The sequence below is a fragment of the Sparus aurata genome, chromosome 10, assembly GCF_900880675.1.
Source record: "Sparus aurata chromosome 10, fSpaAur1.1, whole genome shotgun sequence".
NCBI classification, from domain to species: domain Eukaryota; kingdom Metazoa; phylum Chordata; class Actinopteri; order Spariformes; family Sparidae; genus Sparus; species Sparus aurata.
Window position 1 is genome coordinate 19928518 of NC_044196.1, and position 25034 is coordinate 19953551.

Here is a 25034-nt window from a genome sequence, read left to right on the forward strand (position 1 = left end):
TATATATATATATATATAACTCGGATATCTCGCCTCATCGCTCACAGGAACATAACACCCGAACTGTGCTGACAAAGTGCCGACACTCGTCTCGAGAAAACACCGATACAAAAAAATTACAAATTAATAAACCCCTACAATATTACAGCCCTCCTCTGTCCCGCTCTGTTTTTTGTTTTTTTTTTTGTTTTTTTTTTGTGTGTCAAATATTGTCTGCCGGCGCCTGGACCCCGGCGATCAAGACCAAGTCCGACCCTGTTTACGTGCGCTGCTTGGGGAAGAAGAGGAAACCATAAGGGAGGTGGTGGTGGTGGTGGTGGTAGTAGTGAGGGAGAGGGAGAGAGCGAGAGAAGGAGGGGAGAGGAGGAGGAGGAGGAGAGAGAGAGAGAGACTGCAATATCATTTGTGAATCCCTCTCACAGTGCTGCAGATAGGGGCTGCCAACACATGCGGCGCGTCTGCAGGTGAGGGAACAAGGCTGAACCGTGCCGGACACACTGAGGGGGGGAACTCAACCAACCTTAAAGAAAAAGAAAAAAAAAACAACAACAACAGCGTCGGATATACGTCTTATTTTTTTTTTGTCATTCCTTCCATGCTTGATCTTTTTTTTTTTTCCTCTTTCTTTTTTCTCGCTCTAACAAGACAGCAGGTTTGTGCACCCTGGAGTTGGCTCGCCGGGAAAACAAGGGGGAGAAGAGCGAGAAAGAGAGAGGAGAGAACTACACACGGTCTTGTGCGCAAGGCTTGCAAGTGACTTGGAGGGAAGAGAGCGGAGTAAGGCGGCCGGACAGGTAATCTGCTTCGTCTCCACATCCTCGAGATCGCCGGGTTTGTGGAGGGGTGGTGGGGGCTGGCTCCGCGCAGCCGACACTGAGTTTTGGAAACTGCGCGGGCATTTAAACGCTCCCTCTTGACATATGTGGACATAACGTCGTCCGGACAGAAAGGGAGATATTGCAGCCTCACCCAAGAAGGAGATTCTGTGAGTAAAAAAAGAAAAAAAAAATAATAATAATAATAATAACGGCGGGATATGGACCGAATTGACTTTCTGACTGCTGTGATGCCCGGACATTTCATTTGGCTTTTTACGCGCATGTAAATCCGAGTATTTTTTTGTGGCACCGCCCGGAGCGCACGGAAGCACCCCTGTCTGGTGTGTGTTGTTTTTTCGGTCTTTTATGCTTAATCGAGGAAAGAGCAACTAACATCCAGAGCTCACAGGACGCGGGGGAAAAAAAAAAAAACAGAGAAAGAGCCCCGTGCACTTGCTGCTTTTTTCACTGCAGCAGGAGCGATGTAGGAAGTCGTCCGGAGGATGAAGTCTCACGCATCCCGCAACAGAGGGCTTCGCTCTTAATGAAAACGAGATTTCCTCTCCGCGCTCGGACTCTCCCGCAGTGATTAAATCCTTTTTTTTTTCTCCTTCATTTTTTTTTGGGAACATCTTTCTTCAAGTCTTAAGTGGACATTTTTTTTCCTTCCAGGTGGGAACAATGAGGACTACTGGTGCAGTGGACTATTTGTACTATTGCGTGCTCATCCTGCAGCTTGTGCATCAGCCCGCTGCCAAGCAAGTGCTCCGGTACCGTTTGGCCGAGGAGGGACCCGCCGATGTCAGGGTAGGGAACGTGGCCGGCGACCTGGGCATCGTTGCCGGGTCCGGCGAGGTGACATTCACGCTAGAGTCGGGCTCCGATTTTTTCAAAATAGACAACATAACAGGTGAGCTCACCACCAACGAGAGGCGCATAGACCGGGAAAAACTACAGCAGTGCCAAATGATATTTGATGAAAATGAGTGTTTTATAGATTTTGAGGTGTCAGTGATAGGACCGGCTCAGAGCTGGGTCGACCTCTTTGAGGGAAAAGTCATCATACTAGACATAAACGATAACACCCCGTCCTTCCCGTCCCCCGTCCTGACACTGTCTGTGGAGGAGAACAGACCCATTGGAACCCTTTATCTGCTGCCCACAGCCACAGACAGAGATTTTGGCAGGAATGGAATAGAGCGATACGAGCTTATCCAGGACAATGGGGAGAACTCAAGGCGCCTGGGCTCTTCTGGGGATTCGTACTCGGGGAAGAGGAGGTTTGATGAAGGCGCGAGCAGGAGCAGCGTCTTTGAACTGCAAGTTGCTGACACCACTGATGGAGAGAAGCAGCCTCAGCTCATCATTAAAGGGGCCCTTGATAGGGAACAGAGAGACTCCTATGAGCTCACACTGCGCGTGAGGGATGGAGGAGATCCCCCTCGCTCCTCCCAGGCCATTCTGAGGGTGATGATCACTGACGTGAATGACAACAACCCCCGGTTCGAGAAGAGCGTGTATGAGGCTGACCTACCTGAAAACAGCTCCCCCGGTTCCCCCATACTGCAGCTCAAAGCGACGGACGCAGACGTGGGGGTTAATGGTCAAATAGAGTATGTGTTCGGGGCAGCCACAGAGTCAGTAAGGAGGCTGCTGAGGTTGGATGAGAGCACAGGGTGGCTGAGTGTGTTGCACCGCATTGACCGTGAAGAAGTGAGCCAACTGAGGTTCACGGTAATGGCCCGTGACCGAGGCCAGCCGCCAAAAATGGACAAGGCCACGGTTGTGTTGAACATCAAGGATGAGAATGACAACGTTCCTGCTATTGAGATCAGGAAAATTGGACGCATTTTCTTAAAAGATGGGATAGCGAACGTGGCTGAGGACGTGGTGGTGGACACACCCATCGCCCTGGTTCAGGTGTCAGACCGCGACCAGGGGGAAAACGGCATCGTGACGTGCACAGTGGTAGGCGACGTGCCCTTTCAGCTGAAACCAGCCAGTGAGATGGAGGGTGAGCAGAATAAAAAGAAATACTTCCTCCACACGTCTGCACCGCTGGACTATGAGGCCACACAGGAATACAATGTGGTCATAGTGGCTGTGGACTCTGGAAGCCCCAGTCTGGCGAGCAATAACTCTCTTATCGTCAAAGTGGGCGACACTAACGACAACCCTCCTGTCTTCAGCCAGAATGTTGTAGAGGTGTCGTTTCCAGAAAACAATGCCCCTGGCGAGAGGGTGACAACAGTGGCAGCCATTGACGCAGATAGTGGGAAGAATGCCGAAATAGCCTATTCCCTGGACTCATCGGTAAATGGGATTTTCTCTATCGATGCAGACAGTGGAGACATCAGAGTAAACACCATTCTGGATAGAGAGCAAACTGAGCGCTATGAATTCAAAGTGATAGCCAAAGATAAGGGCATAAACACCCTTCAGGGCTCTGCAACAGTGGTCGTCCTCGTGGCCGATAAGAATGACAACGAGCCAAAGTTCATGCAGGACGTGTTTACCTTCTATGTCAAGGAGAACCTTGAGCCAAACAGCCCAGTCGGCATGGTTACAGTCATTGATGCAGATAAAGGCCAAAACGCAGAGATGAGTCTTTTTATTGAGGAAGAGGAGGAGATCTTTTCAATCGAGAATGACACTGGGACTATTTTCTCCACCCTCTCCTTCGACCGAGAGCAGAAAACTACATACACGTTCCGCGTCAAGGCCGTGGACGGGGGTGACCCTCCCAGATCCGCCACGGCCACAGTTTCACTCTTCGTCATGGATGAAAATGACAACGCGCCAACGGTCACTTTCCCAATAAACAGCTCCTACACCCTTCTCCCTCCCTCCAGTAACGTCAGAACAGTGGTGAGAACAGTCATCGCCACTGACACCGACACTGGGATCAACGCAGACCTGAACTACAGCATCATTGGGGGGAACCCCTTCAAGCTGTTTGAGATTGATGGGGGCACGGGGGTCATTTCTCTGGTGGGGAAGTTGGAGCAGAAGCACTACGGCCTCCACAGACTTGTGGTCCAGGTGAACGACAGTGGGCAGCCTTCACAGAGCACCACCACACTGGTCCATGTGTACGTTAACGAGACTCTTTCCAACTCCACGGTTGTGGACGCCCAGGTGGCTAAGAGCCTGAGCACGTCTCTCAACACCAACATTGCCGGTGACCCAAACTATGATCTAAGCAAACAGCGGCTAAGCATCGTAATTGGGGTCGTTTCGGGCATCATGACCGTCATCCTTATCATCCTAGTTGTCGTCATGGCCCGTTACTGCCGCCCCAAGAACAAGAATGGCTATGAGGCCGGCAAGAAGGACCACGAGGACTTCTTCACACCGCAGCAGCATGATAAGTCCAAGAAGCCCAAGAAGGATAAGAAGAAACAGAAGTCCAAACAGCCACTCTATAGCAGCATTGTCACTGTAGAGGCCTCCAAACCCAATGGGCAGCGCTACGACGGCGTCAACGAGAAGCTGTCAGACAGTCCTGGCATGGGCCGCTACCGCTCAGTCAACGGAGGGCCGGGGAGCCCAGATCTGGCCCGGCACTACAAGTCCAGTTCACCACTCCCCACTGTCCAGCTTCACCCGCAGTCGCCAACAGCTGGTAAAAAGCACCAGGCAGTTCAGGACCTGCCCCCTGCCAACACCTTTGTTGGCACCGGAGATAACATTTCCCTTGGATCTGACCACTGCTCTGAATACAGCAGTCAAACTATCAACAAGTACAACAAACAGGTAAGAAGACACATCTCCATGTGCTTTTTTTTTTTTTTCCCCCTTCCACCACTCTTAAATGTCCTCTGTTTCTTCCTGTTAGTGTTCTCTCCACCATAATGCTTTCTGACAGGGCTAGTCTCAGTAGTCTTGTTGCCTTTATGGTGCTAATGTGTGTCAAGTTAGCGGTATTGATCTGTTTTTGGTTTGGAGTGCCATTCGCATGTAATATTGAAAGGGAAGAGAAAGATTTAGATGAGCGCACGAAGAGGTTTTGTTACCACTCGACCAAACGGGGCCAACTTTTTTGGCTTTCATCATGCCGCGTGTTGAGTCTGCCTTTCCTGCCAGGGGTGTCACGACTACTAACCTCGGCAAATATGTGTCGGGAGTGCTGCAGACAGCTCACATAAGGGTTTGGTTTTGCAGTTATTTTATCCCAGAGGGGAGCGAAGGCAGGGGCCGGTCAAATTCCCCTTAGCCATGTCGAGCCCTGCCCTGCCCTCTGGCTGTGACAAGGCCCCCTTGTCTTCTTGTGAAAGGGAGGGAAAAAAAAAAACAAAAAAACAAAAGAGGATAAGAGAGAAAGGTAGATTGAAGGGTGAATGCAGCACAAACATGGCTTTGTTTGGTTTTGTGAGTCAGTTTTACAGTCTGGTTTTTAAGTAGGAACATCTGGCCAGGAGGTCGTATTAACATTCTTCTGGACTTAAGGGTCTGCATCGCTTCATTGACCCAGCAATGAAATTGGACATTTATATACCACCTCCCATATTGTGCCTGTGTTTCTTTTACTCCCTTATCTTTTCACCTCGTATATAAATGTCTGCCATTTTCTACCTGCCTTTTTATTTTCCTTCCCCTTCACTTCTCATCCACCCTCCAGCTAGTCTCACCTCCCTTCTGTTTGTGCATTTCTTCCTTTTTTCCTTCCTTTTTTTTTTGTTCTCCCGCTCTGAGTAACTCCTTTCTTCCATTCGCAGTGCTAGAAGACGAGTGGAGGTGGCATGATGTGATATTCAAATTCCAGGAAATATGTGCTTTTATCAGCTCGGGCTTTATAGTTTTTTTTGGCTGTCGTCGCACTCTTAACGTGCATCAGCGGCAAGACACGCGGTTAATACATAATGAAGTCGGCTGATTTGCGTTCTTGCAAGGAAAAAAAAAGAATGCTCCTGTTTTATGTGTTTTCTGTGGCAGTCTAATGAATTATTGATCTTTCTTTTACTTGGTGTCAGCACAACTCTTTTTTAGAATTCAGAAGTGCTGCTTTCTCTCAGAACACAGCTGGATTGTTTCTTTTTTTGTTTTCCTCTTTCTTTTCCTTTATATTCCATACACACTGTCCCGTCCTCCCCCCAACTCTCCTTTGGCCCAGTGTAGTGTATCCTTGCGTCCTCTGCACCCACCCGTGCTGCCTCCTCTCCCTCTTTATTCCTTATTCTCTCTCAGCCGCTGCCACATCATACCCTTTACAATGGTGCTCCCCTCGCCTTGCCTTTTTTTTTTTTTATCCCTTGCAGTGGTTTCTTTTTAAATCTCCACTCTCATCTCTCTACATCCCTCAACCCCCTCTCTCTTGCCGCTTCTCCTCTCAAATCATTTCACTCCCCTTTTACTTCTATCCCTTCTCTTCCCCTACTCTGTCTCTAACAGCTTCTAATATGGTGTATTCACTGAGCGGCTTCCCAGAGTGTGAGGAGTGCTGTTGCTTTTGGATGTCTCCTGCATAATTAAAAGGGCACTCTATTTGCTGCTGCGGCAGCAGCATGTATTGTGTGTCACTACGCTCCACTTATATAATTATTTATTTACTCTCTGCATTAATGCCGCGGGAACTTTTATGAAGTGTGCGTTTGTTACAATACAGCGTCTGAGACCAAACAGTAATGCACTCGCGATGAGCATTTTCTTGTGACGCTCAGCTGTAATAGAACAGTGAAGAAAGTGTTCAGTGGTCTACTGGGCAATATCATCCGTGTTTATTGTGTGGTGAGACCAGCTTGGTGCTTAATATACAATAGCAAGCAGGTATTAAAATCGCCTTTTTATATCCCAGGGGCTCAGTAAATACTGTTGATAAATTCTGTTGGGGTGAATAGGGTGTAATTTAATGGCTGCACAAGAGAGCTAATTGAAGAGAAGGTGTGTGTGTTCATGTGCTCCAATTATGGCATTAAAACAGCCGCCTCTATATTAGATTAAGTAGTGAAGCGGTCATGCTCTTGATTTTTAAGGGATGCTGCTTCTAAAAATATTCGATTTTCACGTAAGTGCCACTACAGATAAAGACATAATAAAGCACTCAAGGACACTTGTGCGCCTCGGTTCAGGGAAGAAATTTATGCGTGATCTGGATTAGTGGCAGTTACATCACAGAGCAGCCACTGACACTATGTTTTTTTATTACATTCTATATTCGTCTGGGAACATATTTTACGTCCCCGAGATTTATTCATGTGACGATTCACGTTTGAATATGTGTCACATTTAGCCCCAGATGGTGATTTATGATAAGTGATGACGAGGCGGTGTCTTTAATTATGAGTTTCTTTCCCACACACAACATGAACACACACACCCTCGCCCACAAACCCATCTCTCTCACCACTCCCTCTCTTTTTTTGTCCGTCTGTGGGAGGAGATAGAGACGGGCACAAGAAAGACGGCCCTGTTAGCGGCACAGAGAATGGCCCCTACTGTTTCACAAGGGACTTTGGGAGGGAGGGAGGGAGGGAGGGAGGGACGGAGAGAATAGAGCTGACCATTGACTGTAATCTCTGAGGTATCGGGTTCCGTCTTTCTCTGTCATCACCTATCTAGTCTTACAATAACTGCACAGGCAACCTGCTTGGGCAGGTAACCAGGCAACTGCGGGGGTTTATCGGCGAGGCGAACCTTTTTTTCTGTTTAGCCCATCAGACATTTAAACAGTCATTAAGCCGAGCTAAGTGTGAGAGAGAAGCCAGCGTGTCACCCGGCAGCTGTCGAGGGCTTGAACAGGAGGGGCGACAGACCTGACATTTCCTCTCCCGAAACACCTTTCGACTGCAGCTTATTCATATTTCCTCTTATTTTGCTTCTTACATTATCCTTTCTTCTATCCGCTCCTCGCACACCTGCGTCCAGTCCTTACGTCCGAAGGCTGATGAGCAGCGCGTGCACTTAACAGAACACTTAACTTTATTACTTTTGGCAGTGGCTCACTGTCCTCTCCAGTGCCAGAAAATAATGCTGTCCAACCGTAATGTAGTGAGGAATGAAATCACTTAGCCGTCGAATTAGCACAAGCCATCAGCTTTTGTTTTATCATTGCACTTCAAAGCGCTCGCTCGTGCCCAGGTGGATCACTTTTAATCAGCGCTGAGCCACAGCAGCTTGTATTCTGTGCTCTCCCAGTGTAGCCCCTCAGGGCAGGAAAAAAAAAAAAGAAAAAAGCCCCGGTCCGCACACTTATACCAGGTTATCCTGCCTCAGGGCTGATGCAGCGAGCATAACTGGACACTGCCCTTAACCCAGAACCCCGGTGTTCACCTCCTGATCTCCAGCCAGCTGTTCCTCCTCTGCCTCCCCGTGGCTGCGGCCTCTCTGGGACGAGCTGGATGCAGGTGTGCAGCGTCTGATTTGCATAGGGCGAATCCTCAGCCAGGACAAACAATATCACCATTCAAATAGGGGTCACCTGAGTGGTGTTTGTAGCCAAAACGTAGGCCGCCCTTCAGGCTCCAGGCAGAACAGGAAACCAATATGGAAATGTGGTACTTTGCCTCGGGCCTAATTTGTTTTAACCTACAAAATGTAGCTGCCTAAACACCAACGAGAAGCCACAAGTGACCTGTTTGAAACATAAAACCCCTAGTGACCCATGTCAGGGGCTAATCATAGATTTGAGCCATCACGCTACAATTGTCCGAACCTTTTGTGTTTTTTTTTTTTTTTTCCCCCCTCCGGCAGTCATCGCCATTAGTGTTTTGCAGGAACCAAACTCCCCCGATGGCTTCTCGCGTGATTTTTATCTCGCCGTGGCAGTAAGTCCCTCATTGAGCTCAATAAGGTAATTACCTGATAAGAGGTTGCACAAGGAGCTTTAACATGTTTGGCCGTTCCTCCACCCTCTGTGGAGGCTGATAGAGGCCAGCGTAGGGTTTTGGGAAAGCCAGAGAAAGCAGCTACAGGTCAGGATTAGGAGTTCAGGATTTAGGGGTATGTTTTTGGTAAGGGTTGGGGTTAAGGGAGCAGGGTTCAGGTTTTTTTGGGTTACGGTCAGGGGTTAAGGGTTTAGAAAATGGTAAGTGTTTAGGTGTAGGGTTTGGCCTGGGGTTTGGGTTTTGGGGTTATGTTTGCAGTCAGGAGTCAGAGCTAGGGTTTTCAGGTTAGGTTGGGGTTGAGGGGTCATGATTAAGGGTTTAGAAAAGTTAGTGAAAGTAGCTGTTAAAGAAAACAGTCAAACTTTCCTTCGCTATCATCAAATCTGTATCCAGGTTAGAACTTCCCTGCAGAGTCATGTAAGCAATCAGGTGATAATCGCAAGATCAAAATACGAAAAACAGGATTTATAGCAACCTCACGGTAATTCAGTACGGGGTGTTAGAGGTGAGGAAAAAAGGTGAGGGAGAAAAAATCCCCAATGTGGAAATCTTGTGTTTAGTACGAAATGAGATTATGTGCAATGAGCTGGTTTGTTTATTGCCGCATTATTAGTGTCCTTTGTGTGGTGCTGCGTAGCACAGACTGTGGCTAATTTTATCAGAAATTGTTTTGGATCTATTACGGCTTAATTCAATCTATGGGCTGCTCGGGCTTTTTTGTTGTTTGTGCCTCCGAAAAAAAAAAAGGGAAAATGGAAGGAGTAAGAGTGCACAGTAATGCTCGTGAAATTGCAGCGGGCAGCGTTTTCTGCTATAATTTGGTTTGGTGATTTGAATGCGCTCGCTCTAAGGCAATTACTAATTTTAGGATTAGACTTACCTGATACGCAGGCAGGAGCGGTGCGGACTGAGAGAGGAAGTCAGGGAGGGATTGCCACAGCTGGCTGCTGCTATAGTATGTTAATACCGAGGCATTTATTGCTTTCTTTTCCTACAGGGGAAAAGCATGGATAGTATATGTCATTTTTCTCTTTCTCCGTCTTCTCCCTCCCCCTCTCCTCTCTAATCGACCCGTGCTGCCTCCTCTCCCTCCTGATCGTGAAATACTCATGATCACATGTATCAGCACTGGCCGCCAAAACACAGAGACAAGAGGGCTGACGTGGGGAGGAGCGAGGGATCAAACAGACAAGCAACGCGAGCCACATGCAACCTTGATTGCTCTCCACGCCGCTGATTGTAAGTGGCAGTGTCGGAGATGCCACCTTCTTCTCGCCGCTCCTTTCAATTTGATGTCATCGAAAATGGAATTTCATTTCATACTCGGCAGCGATCGCATTAGACGAGGCTCGCCAGGATAAAGCCGATTCATTTCTGCAGATTTGCCTTTCCTGTGGCACTATCAATCACCGCGCGCTTGCAGCGCCGCACACTTGTTTTTTACACGGCAATTGTTAGGAGGAGTTTGTACAGTAAATTGACTTTTACAAGGCTCCCAAGGTCTATGATATGCTATGCTAGCCTTGTTGTTTTTTTCCCTCTCTAGCTGTCCTCTTGTAGGAGCTCGAACCAACTAAATGAGAACATCACTTAGCTCTGCTGCTGAACAACCCCGGGGAATAGTTCTCTGTCGACGAGCAGGATCACAACACGGATCAGACGTAAAGGCTTGCTGTTTGTGAGACTAATAGGCAAAACAATGGTGTTTTGTTTACTCTGACACTGTACCTCATCAAAATTGCTAAAAAAAAAAAATGTCTGCCAGAGTTAGTCGCGTAATGATGTTCTTTTTTTTGTAGTTGTTTTGCGGGAAAGGTCACGGGCCGCTTGTTCTGTCGATGCTCGTTCGAACAGGTGGCAAGAAGGCGCTTTGTGCTTCTTACCCCCCCCCCCCTCGCCTCACTCCCTCATGAGCAAAGTTTTCGTGAGTGTAGGTTTCAGTGCCTCCCTCTCCCCCTCGCAGCCCAACGCAACATTGCGATGAATCAGACGAATCGCCGGCTGTCAGCTTGCTCACACAGGTCCAAAGTGTCAAGGGAACTGCCAGCAGGGTCCGTTCCCCCAACCCCCCCCCCTCCACGATTTAAACCCCGTCCGGCGTCAGCTGCGTTTTCACGCGTGGCCTTCGCGAAAATGAGAATAAGAGCCGTGAAAGGCGGACATGTTGATCCATAATTCACCTCTAAGTGCCACCTTTTGCGCCGGCAGCCGACTATAAGGCTCCTCAGTGCGACGAGAACTTGTTTGTTAAGCGGAGATGACGGGTGGAGGGAAAGGCACGTTAAGTGGCACGTTCTGTCCCAGACTGACGGAGGAAATATGCGAGGCGAAATGCTCGGTTGGGTGTTTGTGTGTTATCAAGTTCAAGAGGGTAATTGACGCATATTTAAGAGGTATGACCTCTAGCCCGGGGTCAGCTCCACGTTGATTTTTTAAAATCTTTCTCCCTCTCCCTCTCTCCATATCCTTCCTTCCCCCTTTTGTGCCTTTGACCTGCCTTCTTTTGTATTAAGAGACTCCTAGAATATTAACCTGCGGAGAGATCTCGGAGACACATTAAGAATTGTGAGGGATAAATAATGCAGCCGAAAAGCTTTGCTTTTTCTTTGTCCGATTGCTTGTTTATTAACGGGCTTGTGTTCATGCATATTTTGCTAAGCAGAGGAATGTAATGGATGCAACTTGACTTGACTTGGGAAGTGGAGGGATAGGACAGCTTGACTGCTTCTATTAGCCCTGCTCTGGTGCGGCTCCCACCATGTGGCCCCCCAAATGAGATTATATGTGTATGAAACAGGAGGTAGAGCGCTCATCGACCATCCATCAAAGCCTGGGGGGACCTGTGCGAAAGTTTGTGCATGTGTACTCAGCGGGTACACACAGTGTGGTGGATGTGTACGTGTAAGGGCATGGGTATACAGTAGGAATGTATGTCTGTGTGTCTGTGTGTGTGTGTGTGTGTGTTATCCTTTGAGGGCTGGAGACGAGAGCAAACGGGGGCCTCCACAGTTCAGCCTCTCCATCATCCCGCACGCCAGGCACACGCGCGGCGACATGCCTGAGAGGGTTTCAATATCCTCTGCGTGTGTGTGTTTGTGTGCCGCTGCCGCTGCTGTGTTTACCAAAGGAATGCAGTTCATTATATTTGTATGTGTGTCTGGTTATTACATACACTCTCTACACACATGCGCACGGAGGCAGACGGAGCCTGAAAAGGCTGGAGCGGGTGCTTCATCTTCAACTGTTTCAAAAAAAAGAAAACCCACAGCGAGCTGGAGCAGTCTGGGCAGATGATGGCTCTCAGTAGCCAGGGAGTGCCCTCGAGCAAGGCGTTGGGAGCCCCTCTGCCCCCAGCGGAGCTATTTTACTGGACGCCGCCGTGACTAATAACGCGTGTTTTCAACCCTACATGCAGCTCTGAATGTGTGCAAAAGAAGCCAGATTCATTAGCAAAGAGAGGCCCCCACGTATCGATGAGGCCTCACCTGGCAGAGAGCAGCCTATTAGCCGGGCCCGATAACTCTTGTCAGGGGCTGGAGGAGCCTGCCTGCATGCCGGAGAATGAAGGTCACGGGGCAGCTGGAGTTTACGAGCAGCCTCGCCAGGTAGCAGCCATCAAATCAGCTGAAATATGAAGTCCGGCCAGAGCTTTTTTTTCTTTTTTCTAAATGCTAATTTTTCAATTTGCCTCTTTCTCGGTGCGCACTTTCTTTGGCCCGCTCTTTCGTCAGGCTGCATACAGTGATGTAGGATTAAATTGGAATGAGGGGAAAGGTTACAGATGAGGCAGATGATGACAGATGTGCATCGGCCGTACGCCGACTTTCTGCTTAGCAGCGTATCAGATGTTGAGTTTCTTTTGTGCGTCTTACATCTACGACTTAAGCTAATGACTCCCTGTCACACAGAGAACAGAGACGTTGTGAAAGGAAGCGGCCTGTAAGTTGAGACGCGGCCACGTCTTTTTTTCAAAGCTGCGAGAATCTTAATGATCCCCTCAATATTTCCGTTAGTTCATTGATGAGAAAGTAATGGTTTCAGTCATTTATCAAGTTTTGGCCAGAGATTTGCTTGTTCCAGCCGCTCAAATGTAAAGATTTTGTGTTTTTTTTCTGTCGTATATGATAGCAGACTGAATATGCATTTTTTTAGGCTCTCTCTGGTGGAATTATAATGGGCAGTTTCACTACATTTGGTGAGATGAATCAATAAGAGCTGCAACAGTTAGCAAAATTATCCACACGTCCGTCGAACTATTTTGGATATACTGCAGATGAAAGCAGAAACGCAGAAGATTAGCTGGTTACAGCTCCTTAAATATAGATATTTTGTTACATACATATAATATGTTGGACTCATATTGGACACAAACTTTCGGCTCTGGTAAATTATCCACTTCTTTTCACAGGATAAATCAATTAACTGCAACAATCTGTCATTAGAGCCTTCATTTGATCAAAATACAAATAAGTTGCTACGGTTTTGACAATCTACTAATTGTTTCAATCATTTTAGAAGCAAAAAATATCAGACGTATGCTGATGCAGGCTTCTCAAATGTCAAGCTTTACTGTCTTTTTTTGTCATTTGTGAAAATAAACGAAGCCCGTGGGGTTTTGGACTGCCGGTTTGATGAAATACGCAATGACGCCACTCTGGGCATTTTGAGCATTTTTTAAATTGTATTTACGGTTTGCAGACCAAACAATTATTCTGTTAATTGAGAAAAACAGTCACCCCTATTGATATCGGAGGGATCCGTCTGGGTAGTGATCGTATCTTCCCTGATGATACAGCGGTGGCAGATTTTAATCCCTCAAAGAATCTCGTTACGATGAGATTTTGTTCCGCAGCAGAGCTCTACATCACTCAGCCTGAATTAACTGAATGCGGTCTGACACTGGTCCTCATATACTGTACATTCCCACAGGCCTGACCCGTTACAAACTGCAGAATAAAGTCCAGATGACTGTGATGCTGGCTTTAGTCAGACAAATTCTTCTGCGGATTGAGGAGCTCCAGACATTTAATATGGTTTCAGGTATTGATTTGCGGCACCATGCCCTATAGCCTGTTTATTATCTCGCTTTGGCTTCACCTTTTTTTTTCCTCTTTACTCCTTTTCTTTCGCTGTATCCGAGGAGATGGAGTCCTCCTCCCTGCCTCTTTTCTCTCCCTCCTCGGCAACAATGTTCTCAGTAAGCGCTACAAATATTCAATCAAACTGGCCACTGGCAAAGAAAGAAACACCCGCTTGGGTCGGTGAATGAGTGGGTGAACTTCAGGTGCGTGTTCCGAGCTTTTTTTTTGTGCTCGGTTTGCTGCAATTATGAAGGGTATTGGAAGCAGGGGGGGGGGTGTAATCACAAGTGAGAGACTGGTCTTTGACACGGTTCATTTACTCTGAGTTGGTCCAAAGCAACACTTGGGACACAACAGCCAATTGTAAATTACAGAGTGGATTCAGTGGCGAGAAGTGCCTTGAGGGGGAGCTAGCCCACAGAGGCGGGGGGGAAAATAGGCAATGCTGTTACATTTGTTGTGTTTTTTTTTTTGTTTTTTTTTCCTAGGCTGATGAGGTCTGGGATTGCGGGGAAAGGCAACGGTATCAATCAAATTGACATGTCTGGGGGCGGTAAAATGATTAGAATAATGGTAAACAAAGCCGGTTAAACACGGACGGGCTTCTCATATCTTAGCTCAACTTTTTTTTATTTTTCCAAACCCGGCTTCACTTCATAAAGCTTCACTTAACGTCAGCTTCGTCATGTTTAATCTGCCCATAATGATATATTAATAACAGACTTCGGTGGAAAGGAGGCGCACTGCTGGGAGCGTAAGTGCATAAAGGGGGATATCACACAGTGAAGAGCTCTCATGAACTGGTGACGTGAGGGGGGGGGGAGCTCATAGCGACTTTGACAAGCGGCTAAGTGCCTACATGGGTGACATTTGCAAGTGCGTTGTGGAGATCCCCAGCCGGACTTGGAGGAGGACACTGTTACTGTCTGTTTAATCACCATCAGGATTCTGCGGGTGCTGCGGCGAGTGTTTGAGCAGCGCAGATTACTGTACCCCCCACCCCACCCCGATGGAGCCAATTGCGGGGCGATCGTTTGATGTCAGCGCAAATGTGCTTAACGCGCACACCGCCCCTCGCCCCCCTTCCCCTTCTTCTTCTTCTTCTTCTTCTTCTTCAGCATTTGAAAGATTGACGTCAGGGTGCGTGCATGTGTTTGTCTACCCCCTTTGATTCCGTTTGAATGAGCTTTTCTTCGCCGAGGCAGCCTCTTCTCCCAGTGAATCGGGGGACATGACACGACAGTCGGAGACCTTGTAATTTATGTTTAAAAACGCCAGCGTTATCTGTGCCAGCGGGATTTAGTTTGAACAAGGAGGCGCACTGGGCGAGGGTCCTCATCGCGCTGTTTAAACCGTATGCCTGTGTTTGCTCAGGAATCCTTGGTGGGCTATCCATTGTTACTATGGCAATATACCTCCGTCGCCGCCACTCGCCCCCGTCCACGGCAACTTCGCCTGGAGAGTTTTTTTAAAAAGGATTTCACTGCCTCTCTCATCTTGCTGGTACCCAGTAATTCAGACTCATCACTGCCAACGGCGGAGCTCAGGGGCAACCTTCTCCCAACAACAACAAAAAAAAATTGGTGGTATCCTAACAGCGTTGGCCCGGAGTTGGATGAGGCGTGGGAACGTCATGTTCCACTAAACTCTTTTGATAAAGCCACCTGGGCTAGCGGGGAGCATTTCAAAGATGAAGGTCCCTGAGCACTAAATTGGCAGGAGTTGCTTCACTACAATGGGCTCATCTCTTCCCTGTGTCACCCCTCCTTAGGGGCCCCGTAATTTACTGCCCTTCCCACTTTGAGTTCTTGATTCACGGGATCAAATTAGACAGTGAGGGAACATCAGTGCCTCCACAATACTTTACTCTTTCACTCGAGGCTGCGGCGCGCCTCGGTTAACTCTTCCCTGCATCTATTCCGGGGCTTGAGAGATTTAAAATACAATATGTGCAGCCATATTTCTCGAGCCGGGAGAGAAAGAAATGAGCTTGATGTGGCTAAACAAAGGCATTTAATAAGATCTGAGTCACCCCATCGTACCCCCCTTTTGAGGGAAGACGCGCCTCGCAAGGTCAAGCCTCTTATTGATGCGGCGCGCCACGCAGGAATCTAGTGTTTTATAAAACATTCCAGAGTATCAAATAGCCATGAATCTTAAAGACGGATGAAACAAGTCCTCTATATTTCATCCCGTATCTGAGGAGCGTGACGGCTGAATAGCAATGAATTCATTCAGACAGATTAAAGGAGCTGGTGTCAAGGATCAAACAGGAGGAATGCTGAATAAATACTGTAAGAATTCCTATGCATGAGGAGTAAATGAAATGACCGAGTGAGTGTGTGTGGATTGGAAGGCAGCGCATGTAATGTCATATTCAGAGGCTTACAAACCTAGAAGCTTGAATGACAGGAATGAAGTGTTTGTGTGACTTTGTGTGCCTCTTCCCTGTAATGACTCGTGGCACGCATGTGGCCCTAATGAAGTGGGACTCCCGTCTGCGTGACGACAGCATTGCGTCTGATTGTAAGCCGCCCCAGAGGCTGCCTGCGGCGTTGTTCAACAAGTTTGTTCTGTTCAGGCGCTCACTGTAACGATAAACGCTCACCTTTCTTAACCCCTTGCGTCTCCTGGATTAGCTCGGGGGTATTTCAACAAATGCATAAACTTGATTAAACAGGAAATGTTACACTTCTCAAGGCGTTGCCAGGCATCAGTAGCAGCCTGGAGAGCTTTCTTTAAAATCCAATGCTCCCCATCTTGGTCTGCCTTTAGGTGACACGCTGCGGCTCCTGTTTGATTACCAGCCACAGCATCTCTGCAGACTTTGTGTCAAAGCTCATAATGAACACTGTGGGCAGCGAGTGCTGTGAACCTCCGGGAGGGAGGAAAAAGAGGCGCCTGTGCGCGTTGGCATGTGTGTATTTTGCATGTGTTCTCAGGCGCCAGCAGCCCCTTAACAATCGGACTGAATTTCACCTGCCTGCCTGCAGTGGTGCGGTGTGTTTTTCTCGCCGGAGGGCGAGACGAGAGTGTCTCAGGCCCAGCCACGGGAGGTATAGAAAGATTGAGACAGAGGAAGACAGAGGTAAAAAACGATGTGGATTACCGAGCAACCACTTCCAACTGCTGCTGTCGGACTGACAAGGCGGCGTGAAGCCATCCCCGCAACCTCTCCTCGCGCATTACTCAAGCCATCGCCGGCTATTTACACAAGTCATATTTTCAGGCATTCATGTGATTTTTCAACACCCACTGAAATATGCTGTGCGGATATTGTGTGCTGTCAAAAAGCGGGCGCAACAGGGAGGAAAAAAAAACACACGCACGCACACACACTGTCCCTCCTACTGTAATGTTTGTCGCCTTGCGGTGTGATCCGAGAGTGATGCATTGTGGGTGTGGATGTGAAGGGCGGGGGGTGGTTAGGGGACGGACGACACCGACTCACGTGTTTACCTCGCATCGGGCACAATGACAACAACAGTAGCGACAGCGTTAGGAGGAGGCCCCTTTGTGCAGCACAAGCTGATACACGGAAAGGGAGTGACAGGTTTGAAAAATTGGCAAACAGTGTTTGCTGGAAGGCTTCCTTGGGGCTCGGGTACCTTTGGAATCATGTGTGAATGCAGAGGAGTGTGAATGAAAAATAGCCGTGTGATCCTGCCATGTTGCTTCTGTCAAGAATGCGTGATTTTTTTTTTTTTCTCGTCTTTCTTTCCCTCGCCCGCTCCCTCCCTCCCACCGCTCGCTGTCATCCTCATCATCTGCCCCTCAGAGCTCGCTTTTCTCTCCCTCTCCCTCTCCCGCTTCTAATCATCTCTGTTTTAACACTCCATTCTCTCACCAGCTCCTCCATCGCTCTCATTCTCACACTCCTATCCTCCCCCTCCTCTGTTCATCCAGCTAAGCGGACGTGGTTATTTAAGGCTTAGGATCCACAAAAACCCGCCTTAGGTGTGTTTGCTTTTGTTACTTTCTCAAAACGGCGCATTGACTGCCACATTGTTAGCTGTTGATCCTCGTTCAGCCACTGCCCGTCAGAGGAGAGGTTCCGTGTGGTTTAGTGGCGACTTAAGCCGCGGTGGAGGACTGCGATCCCATCAGCAGGTTTTTAAGTAGTGCAGCTGCCACTTAGCAGGGAAGTCAAGAAGACATTCTCGAGATACCTGCCCTGGCCTTTCCCTCCCCCTGAGGGGAAACGGTCAGGGATCCACCCTGCAGGGCTGAGGACATAAACTCTTAACTGTTGCCATAAAGATTGACAGTAATAGAACAAGAAACAACTCAGCAACCACTGGAATCCTTTTGCTTTTGTCTTCGGCCCGTTCTGTTTGCACGGGCGCAGTCGTGTGTCACTTTCCACAGAAGCTCCTCGACAAGACCGCACTTGCAGCCCCACACTTGCGAGCGCGTGCGCGTGTGGTTGTTTGAAACAATTGGTTGTTTTTGTAGTTCCGGAATAGCGAGACGCTGTTTTTTTTTTTCCCTCTCTCCCTCTCTCTCGTCGCGACACAAACCAAAAACAGTCACAGTGTGATCTCTCCTTCACAACATCTGTCCCAGATTGCTCTATCCTTTCTAATTAAACCCTGTTTACCTCATCTTGCGCACTGATGAGAGCGCTGGTTTCAGAGATGATGAGCCGGCATTAGGGATGAGACAGGAAACCCAACCAGAGTCGTGTGTCGTGAGTGTGATGTGCCAAGTCTCCAGAAGCCCCTAACCATAATCCTAACTCTGACCTCAAACCCTAGTAGAAAACAAACCCTAACCTCAACCTCAACCCCCGATTCCCAACCCTAAACCCTTATGCCAACCTCGACCCTAACGCTAAACCAAACCCCACCCAAACGGATTGGCCTTTCACGCCCCAAAAGTCCTTCAGTTACTGCCTGGAAGGGCTAGGAGCAGTGCTCTAACCTTGTTTTGGTATATTCAACAGAAGGCAGTTGAAAAAGAGAGGGGGAGAAAAAAAAAATGAATCTAGAACTTGAGGCAATTTCCAATCATACATTTTTAATGTTTATTCCACTGTTTCTTAATTAAATCCATGCATCTGAATATAGTAAAAAGGCCTCGTATCAAGAAGTGGGTTTCGGGACGTGTGGAGTAGACAAATTCATAATGCATAACTTTCCCAGGCAATGTCCATGAGGGATTTTAATAGATATCTCATGACTTTTTAGTAGAGTTATATATTTGCCCCCTGGGGTTTGGTTGGAGCAGGCATGAGGCCTGCCGGGCTGCGAGTGTGCGCGCACGGTATTCCCAATCGCTTCGCATGTGAGATATATTGGATGGTTATCTGAGGCGAGGGTCAGAAAGACACATTTTAACGATTTTAAACCTGGTTTAAACAGACGAAACCCCCACATACACACACTCACACACGCAGAGAATTATCCTGGGCAGCAGCCTGATTCAATTAGTAGGAGGTGAGGAGCAGAGAGATGAGGGTCACACTTGCCATTCCAGCCCAAATGGAGAAGCTTCCTGGGAGACCCAGCTCGTCTCTAAATTTGGCAGCTCCTGGGTCATTGTTTCATCACAGCCCAGAACAGCTTCGGGGCTTGCTGTCACTATAAGCTCGGCTATCTATACATCTATAATGCACATTTCAATTTAAAGCTCCGTTCCCTCTCTCTCTCTCGGCGATGTTGTATTTCGCGCTGTGTTAGCTGCAACCCTGGACCCCCTGCAGCTACTTGTGGAGATGTGTTGGTTCCTTTGCTCTGGCATATCAATGAGGCCGGGATTTAAAAAGTTACAGAGCTACATGCTATGCCTATAGTCTATGTGGTGCGCATATTACAGCGCTGAGATATTGTTTGCGTCCTAAGATTCTGTGACTCCAGGGGTGTTTTTTTTTCTTTTTTAAAGATGGAGGATGGAAATGATATAAACAAGCGAGTCAAACAACCTCTATAAAATCACTTATCCTCACATACCCCTGAAGGAATAATGATAGCTACTGACACTGCTGCTCCTCCGTTATTGAAGTTTTAAAATGAGCATTTGTAATAAGGAGGTTATTTGGTATGGATTTCCTGTAATGGTGGTTACCGACGACGGACGGTCCTCCCATTGAGGTGTAATGGACAGGGACGGGGGGTGGGGGATCAATGGTGGACAAACACCAGGCCTATCGCATTTGAAAGTTGTTCAAACAAGCGTCAGTTCCAATCTCTAATGGGAGTGTTTAGAAAGAGCACCCGGTTGTGTGCGTCCCCCCCCCCTCCCGCCGCTGCCTCCACCCCCGTCTAGACGGCCGTCCCTGTCAGCTCGCGAGAAACCTTTGGCAGCGGGGTCTGATGAGGACAGAGCAGGGCTTCAAATATGCATCTCTTTTCTCTTGTAAATGTATTCCTCAGCGCTCAGTCAGAGTCTGAGATCGATGTAACCTTAAGTTAACCTCGAGTACTTTTTTCTCACATTCGCCTGTCAGTCCACCGCGCGTGTCAGGCCTCACAAAGCGCGAGCTCTGCGACCCCTCGCTGTTTCGCGTCCGGAGGATGTTAACGGCCGCGACGAGGCCTCCTTCGCGTATCTCGGAGGATTTTGTTTGCGGTAAAACATTCCTGACCTTTTCAGAAACGCTTCTCTGTGGCGGTGTTTTCTTTACGTTCATGCGAAGATCTGGATTTAATAAACAGTAAATGGGGTCGAGGCTGTTAGGATGTTTGGTTCAAGACTTAGAAGGCAAAAAGTGGGGAAAGACGGGCTGGACACACCGGGGGGAAGAGAGCGAGAGCAGTGGGGCGCCTCTATCAAACATGGGACGGTGCAGAAATGTTTCCATTTATATAAAAATGTATATATAAGTTTCTTTTTTTGTTTAAACTTTAAATAGATGATGATAAATGAGTCATGCAAATATTCACAGTCAAATGAAAAAAAAAACACAGCCGTTTGCCTTGAAGCTCATTTCTCTACGCGTGTTCAAGAGTCCGGCCCTCTTGCAGGCATCACCTCTGTGGAGAGTGATGTGAATCAAAGCGCCGACACAAAGGCCTTTGAACACTTGTGGAAGCAGCCCGAGTCTTTGCTCCGCTCAGGGTGGGGGAACGCCAAAAAAAAAAAAAAAAAAGAGAGAATAGAAAAGAAGCGCAAAGACATCAACAACACCCGCGGGATTCAGCGTCTCATCCTTTTTTCCGCGGACACGTCTGCTCTTATTAATAGCCGAATCTCGCAGGTTGTGGATATATACAGGCGTCAGTCTCCGGGAGCTAACATCGTATTGAAGTGGAGCAAGGTTTTGGATCCGGCGCTCGGCTCTGAATCAAATTGTGTGCGAGGCATCCTCCCCTCCAGGGGGGTGAGAAAAGGAAAGCAAGGAGCTCAACACAAACACATCTTTCTCGCTTTTTTTGATTCCTCTCAGTGATCGCTAATTATAGACTGACGAGGCTCTTGTTGAAAAAATACAAAAGGAAAGGGGGAAAAAAAAAAAACACATGAAAAAAAACTCATTAAATACCCAGTGTAATTACATTTATTGTGATAAGAACAAATGCACTCCTCTCGGCCTCCAGGGACCAATGTGCGTGTGTGTGCGTGTGTGCGTGTGTGTGTGGATGGAAATTAATCTTACTTTTACAAAACTGAGTAACGCCCGAGTATAATGAGATAGGTCTTTGAAGTGATGACGCGTCAATTTTAGGGGCGTTGCCAGATTTTGCAGCGATTCCGCCGTGCTAGCGTGCCATTTTGGATCAAGCGTGGCAGGTCGCTCCCGTGCTGACGCGAGGCTTCCGACAAAGGGCCTGTCAGATCGGAGCGTGGCTCTCAACTGGGCTCCACTCCCAGCAACCTCCTGGAGCTAAACCTCCACTCCCAGAAACGTCAAGCCTTTGACTAGCTCAACCGGAAAGAAAAGGAAGAGAAAGGACTCAAATCTTTGTCTGTTATCCCTTAGAGGCTCGAGGCGGGTTATTACAGCAACTTCTGTCGGTGTAATTTGTCTTAATAACATAATGGCCAGCCGGATTCTCCGAGTGAAAGGCACGGCTTGTGACGTGGTGTTTTTTTTTCCAGGAGATGAAAAGACAGCAGTCACGGTTGTTACTGTTCCTGTTGTTGAAGAAGGGGGCGTGCCGGTCATGTTCCAGGGCTCACGATTGTATTCGTCAGCTTCGGCTCCTGTCATGTGGTCTGAAAAGGTATGCGGCGTGGTTAGTTATCCAGATCCTTATCTCTTTCAACCGCTCGCTCGCAATCTTATGCACGCGTTTGCCGTTGAAAGGGAGAAGTTTCACCTTCACATTTTGGCACGCAGCAGACATACCTGAGCGCGGCGAAGTCACGGCACTCGGCGCAAGTTATTCCACTTCACAGCCGCAGTGTTTTAGAGTAAGTAGAATCAACAAAGAGTCGAGAGCACGAAGGGAAGGAGCAAAGCGGGCTGCTCATATCACAGGTGTGTTTTTTTGTTTTTTCTTTTTCTCTCCTCCGAATTTGCAAAGGTTGCTTTTCAAAAAAAAAAAAAGTACAGTCATAGGAGAGGTATGAGTCACCTATAAAGCTGTGGCGCCGCATACTTTGGGTGAAGTGGAAATAAGAGCGTGAAATAAAGAGATTAAGCTTCCAACAGCAGCGGGAAATGATCCGACGAAATCATGAAAACACACTTTATTTCGGATTTAAAGCCATTTTTTGAGCTTTTAATGAAAGGCTTTTTTTTTTTTATTTCAAATTGCTACATTTGCTGGCCTTGCGTTTGGTTCTGGGGTTTGTTCGCGTTGAACTCGCGCTGAACCCCTCCGCACTCGTCTTTTTCGGCCTCCTACCCTCACATCTCTGGGGCCACCGTGACAAGCGGCTACCTCCCCTGTTTTTTTTTTTTTTGTTTTGTTTCTTTTTCTCTCCCAGCAGATTTATGCGTCTCTGCGAGGAGACTTTGGCTTCTGTATACAGAGATGATTCAGTTCGTGTCTGGGACTTAAGAGGAGCGCCCGTCTGCTGCTCACGTTTCTGGACCCCCGGATCATTAAAATGCCTCAGGCGAGGCAACTCCTCGTCTTAGCTGTTTCTTGTCTTACACCGCGCTCCCGACATCTCATTTTGGCAGAGCGCGGTCGGATCACCTCTCAAAAAATAAAAAAAAATAAAAAAGTCCAAATAAGGTGTTTTCTGCACAAACAACCCTCAGTTTTTTTTCCCCCTGCTGTCTCTCTCTCCGTCTCCCTCTCTCCTCCTCTTTCCACTCCTGCCCCTCTTTTTTTTCTTTTTTTTTTTTTTCTAAATCTGCATGCTCTATTAAAACAAAGCCAAACAAGGAGCTGTGAGCAGGGGGGGAAACAAACTTTGGAAATTCATTAGTCAGGGCGTTGTTTTCACAAATTAAACATTAACTTTTCTTTCTTGCTTTTGTTTCTCTCGCGCGCTCTCTCTCTCTCTCTCCGTGCCTCGCATGAGACACGCTTGCCCGGGTGTTGTTTGTAGCAGTTCCGTTCGTCGGGGATAATGAGAAAATTCTGCATATCAATATTAGCCGAAGAAATCTCATATCCATACTCGGATGAGGTTGGTTAATTTGACTGTGTACCGCTGGGTTTTTACAGTCGCTCTGTGCTTTTTTTTTCCCAAAAGGAGGGAGAGAAAAAGGTCTCATTGCGAGTCCGTGTGCTTGACTCCCTTTCTCATGGCTTTTTGCTCCCTGTCTGCAGGTTTGGTAAATAAATTATATTAAAGCTTGTTGGGGGAGAGGGAGCTGTTGGCCGTGTGGGCCCAGTCAGGATGCGTTGCCGCTAAAAACAGGCCGGAGTGCAGCAGGATGGAGCCTCCGCCTTTGTCGCGAGGTGGGTCTCGGGTGGAGGGAGCAGCTGCCCCTGCTTTGTGGCCGGTCCCAGGTCGGACAGTATTGGGGCCATCGATCTAAACGCAGGTAGCACAAAGCGTTATTTCTGTACAACGAAGCTTCATATCGTCAGTATCTATACTACGGGGATCTATCAGCCCGCCCCTGACAGGAAGCGATGATTCTTTACGCCTCGTTTTCACGCTGGAGCTGCACAAGTAGGCGCCGTCTCGGGGTGACCTGAAGTGCATCTCGGTGTACGGGATATTTTTGGGAATTTCACACTTATTCATAACTGTGGATCAAGCGAGTTAACACTCGAGATAAATAAACCGAATTGTGCATTGGTTCCAGCCCGGGCGTGTTTTCTGGGGCCTGATCCGATTCAATTAGAGAACTAAAATATGTTATGCTTAGAAGTTACAGCTACATCTCGCCGCCCCTCAATAATTTATGGAGCAGTTTTTGCTACAAAGTACTACCAGAACTTACTGTGCTGTAACTGTACTACTACTACTGTTAACGCCGTCCTGTAGTGATATAAAAGCGGCGAGTATCGACGCCCGTGAGGCCACCATACATCACCTTGGGATGCCGTGGATTGTTTGCCTTGTGGACGGCAAGGGCACTGACAAACATAACAGCATTTATCGATCGTTTTATTATTCCTTTAAAACAGTGATATGGATTCTGCTCAGAGGTGTGTGTGTGTGTGTTTGTGTGTCACAAAGGCCAAAGAATGATCGGCTGTGCATGCTGCATTTTTATTTTTAATTTTTTTTGAAGATGCATACACGCTACAGTTTGCCTGTCCTGTAACCCGCCGATGCACCGTGACATCAGAGCGTACCGCCAGTCCCCGCCCGGCCTCTCGCAGAACGCACTTTCATTTTCGCTTCATTGCTGGAGGTAACCGAATACATTAAGTTACCTCCGCATGCAGAAAATGTGTTTGCCTCAGCATTCTAATCCATAGAAAGCCCTTTTAATGAGGGGGGGGGGGGGATTTTATACTAGAGTGCATAATTCAATTAGAAGGAGGAGTAAAGAAAAGGTCTGCAGTAAAAAGTCCCCGTTGTGGGATGCTCGCCAGGTGGGCTGCAGGATCCGAGAGGGAAGAAAGGAGTGGATGGAGGAGGAGATGAAATGAGGGAGCCGCCGCAACGCACGGTACAGGTTGCGTTTGTACATTCAGTCCCGGCCAGCTTAATAATGTGCGCCCACCTACACACACACACAAACACACACACACACACAGGCAGGCAGCCATAGCCTTGCCACTGGCAGCGACACCAACCCGCGTGCGAAAGCGGAATGATAATACAGTATTTTTGGCTGGATCGGCGTGGCGTGCATTACCGTCGACGACAGTCGTTGCATTGCAAATGTCCTCCACTGCGTGTTTTTTTTTTTGCTTTTGGCGGATTATTAGCCCGGTAAATTTGCATTTTACTCTATTTTCAATGGGGGGGGGGGGGGGGGGGGGGGGTGTAAAAAGTAAAAAAATGTT

At 47.9% G+C, this 25034-nt stretch overlaps 1 protein-coding gene across 6 annotated transcripts in view; it reads left to right on the forward strand.

Annotated features, from left to right (window-relative positions):
* The first annotated feature begins 333 nt into the window (after positions 1 to 333).
* The window catches only part of pcdh7b (protocadherin 7b), a 118021-nt gene continuing 93320 nt past the window's right edge, over positions 334 to 25034 (forward strand). For 5 of the 6 annotated variants that reach the window (XM_030430125.1, XM_030430127.1, XM_030430130.1 and 2 more), the window contains exon 1: positions 335 to 4574. In XM_030430125.1, the coding sequence (XP_030285985.1) occupies positions 1500 to 4574 (3075 nt within the window). In that variant the 5' untranslated portion in view covers positions 335 to 1499. Of the gene's footprint in view, positions 4575 to 25034 lie in introns of all 6 variants that reach the window. The other variant, XM_030430126.1, reaches the window with a different exon arrangement.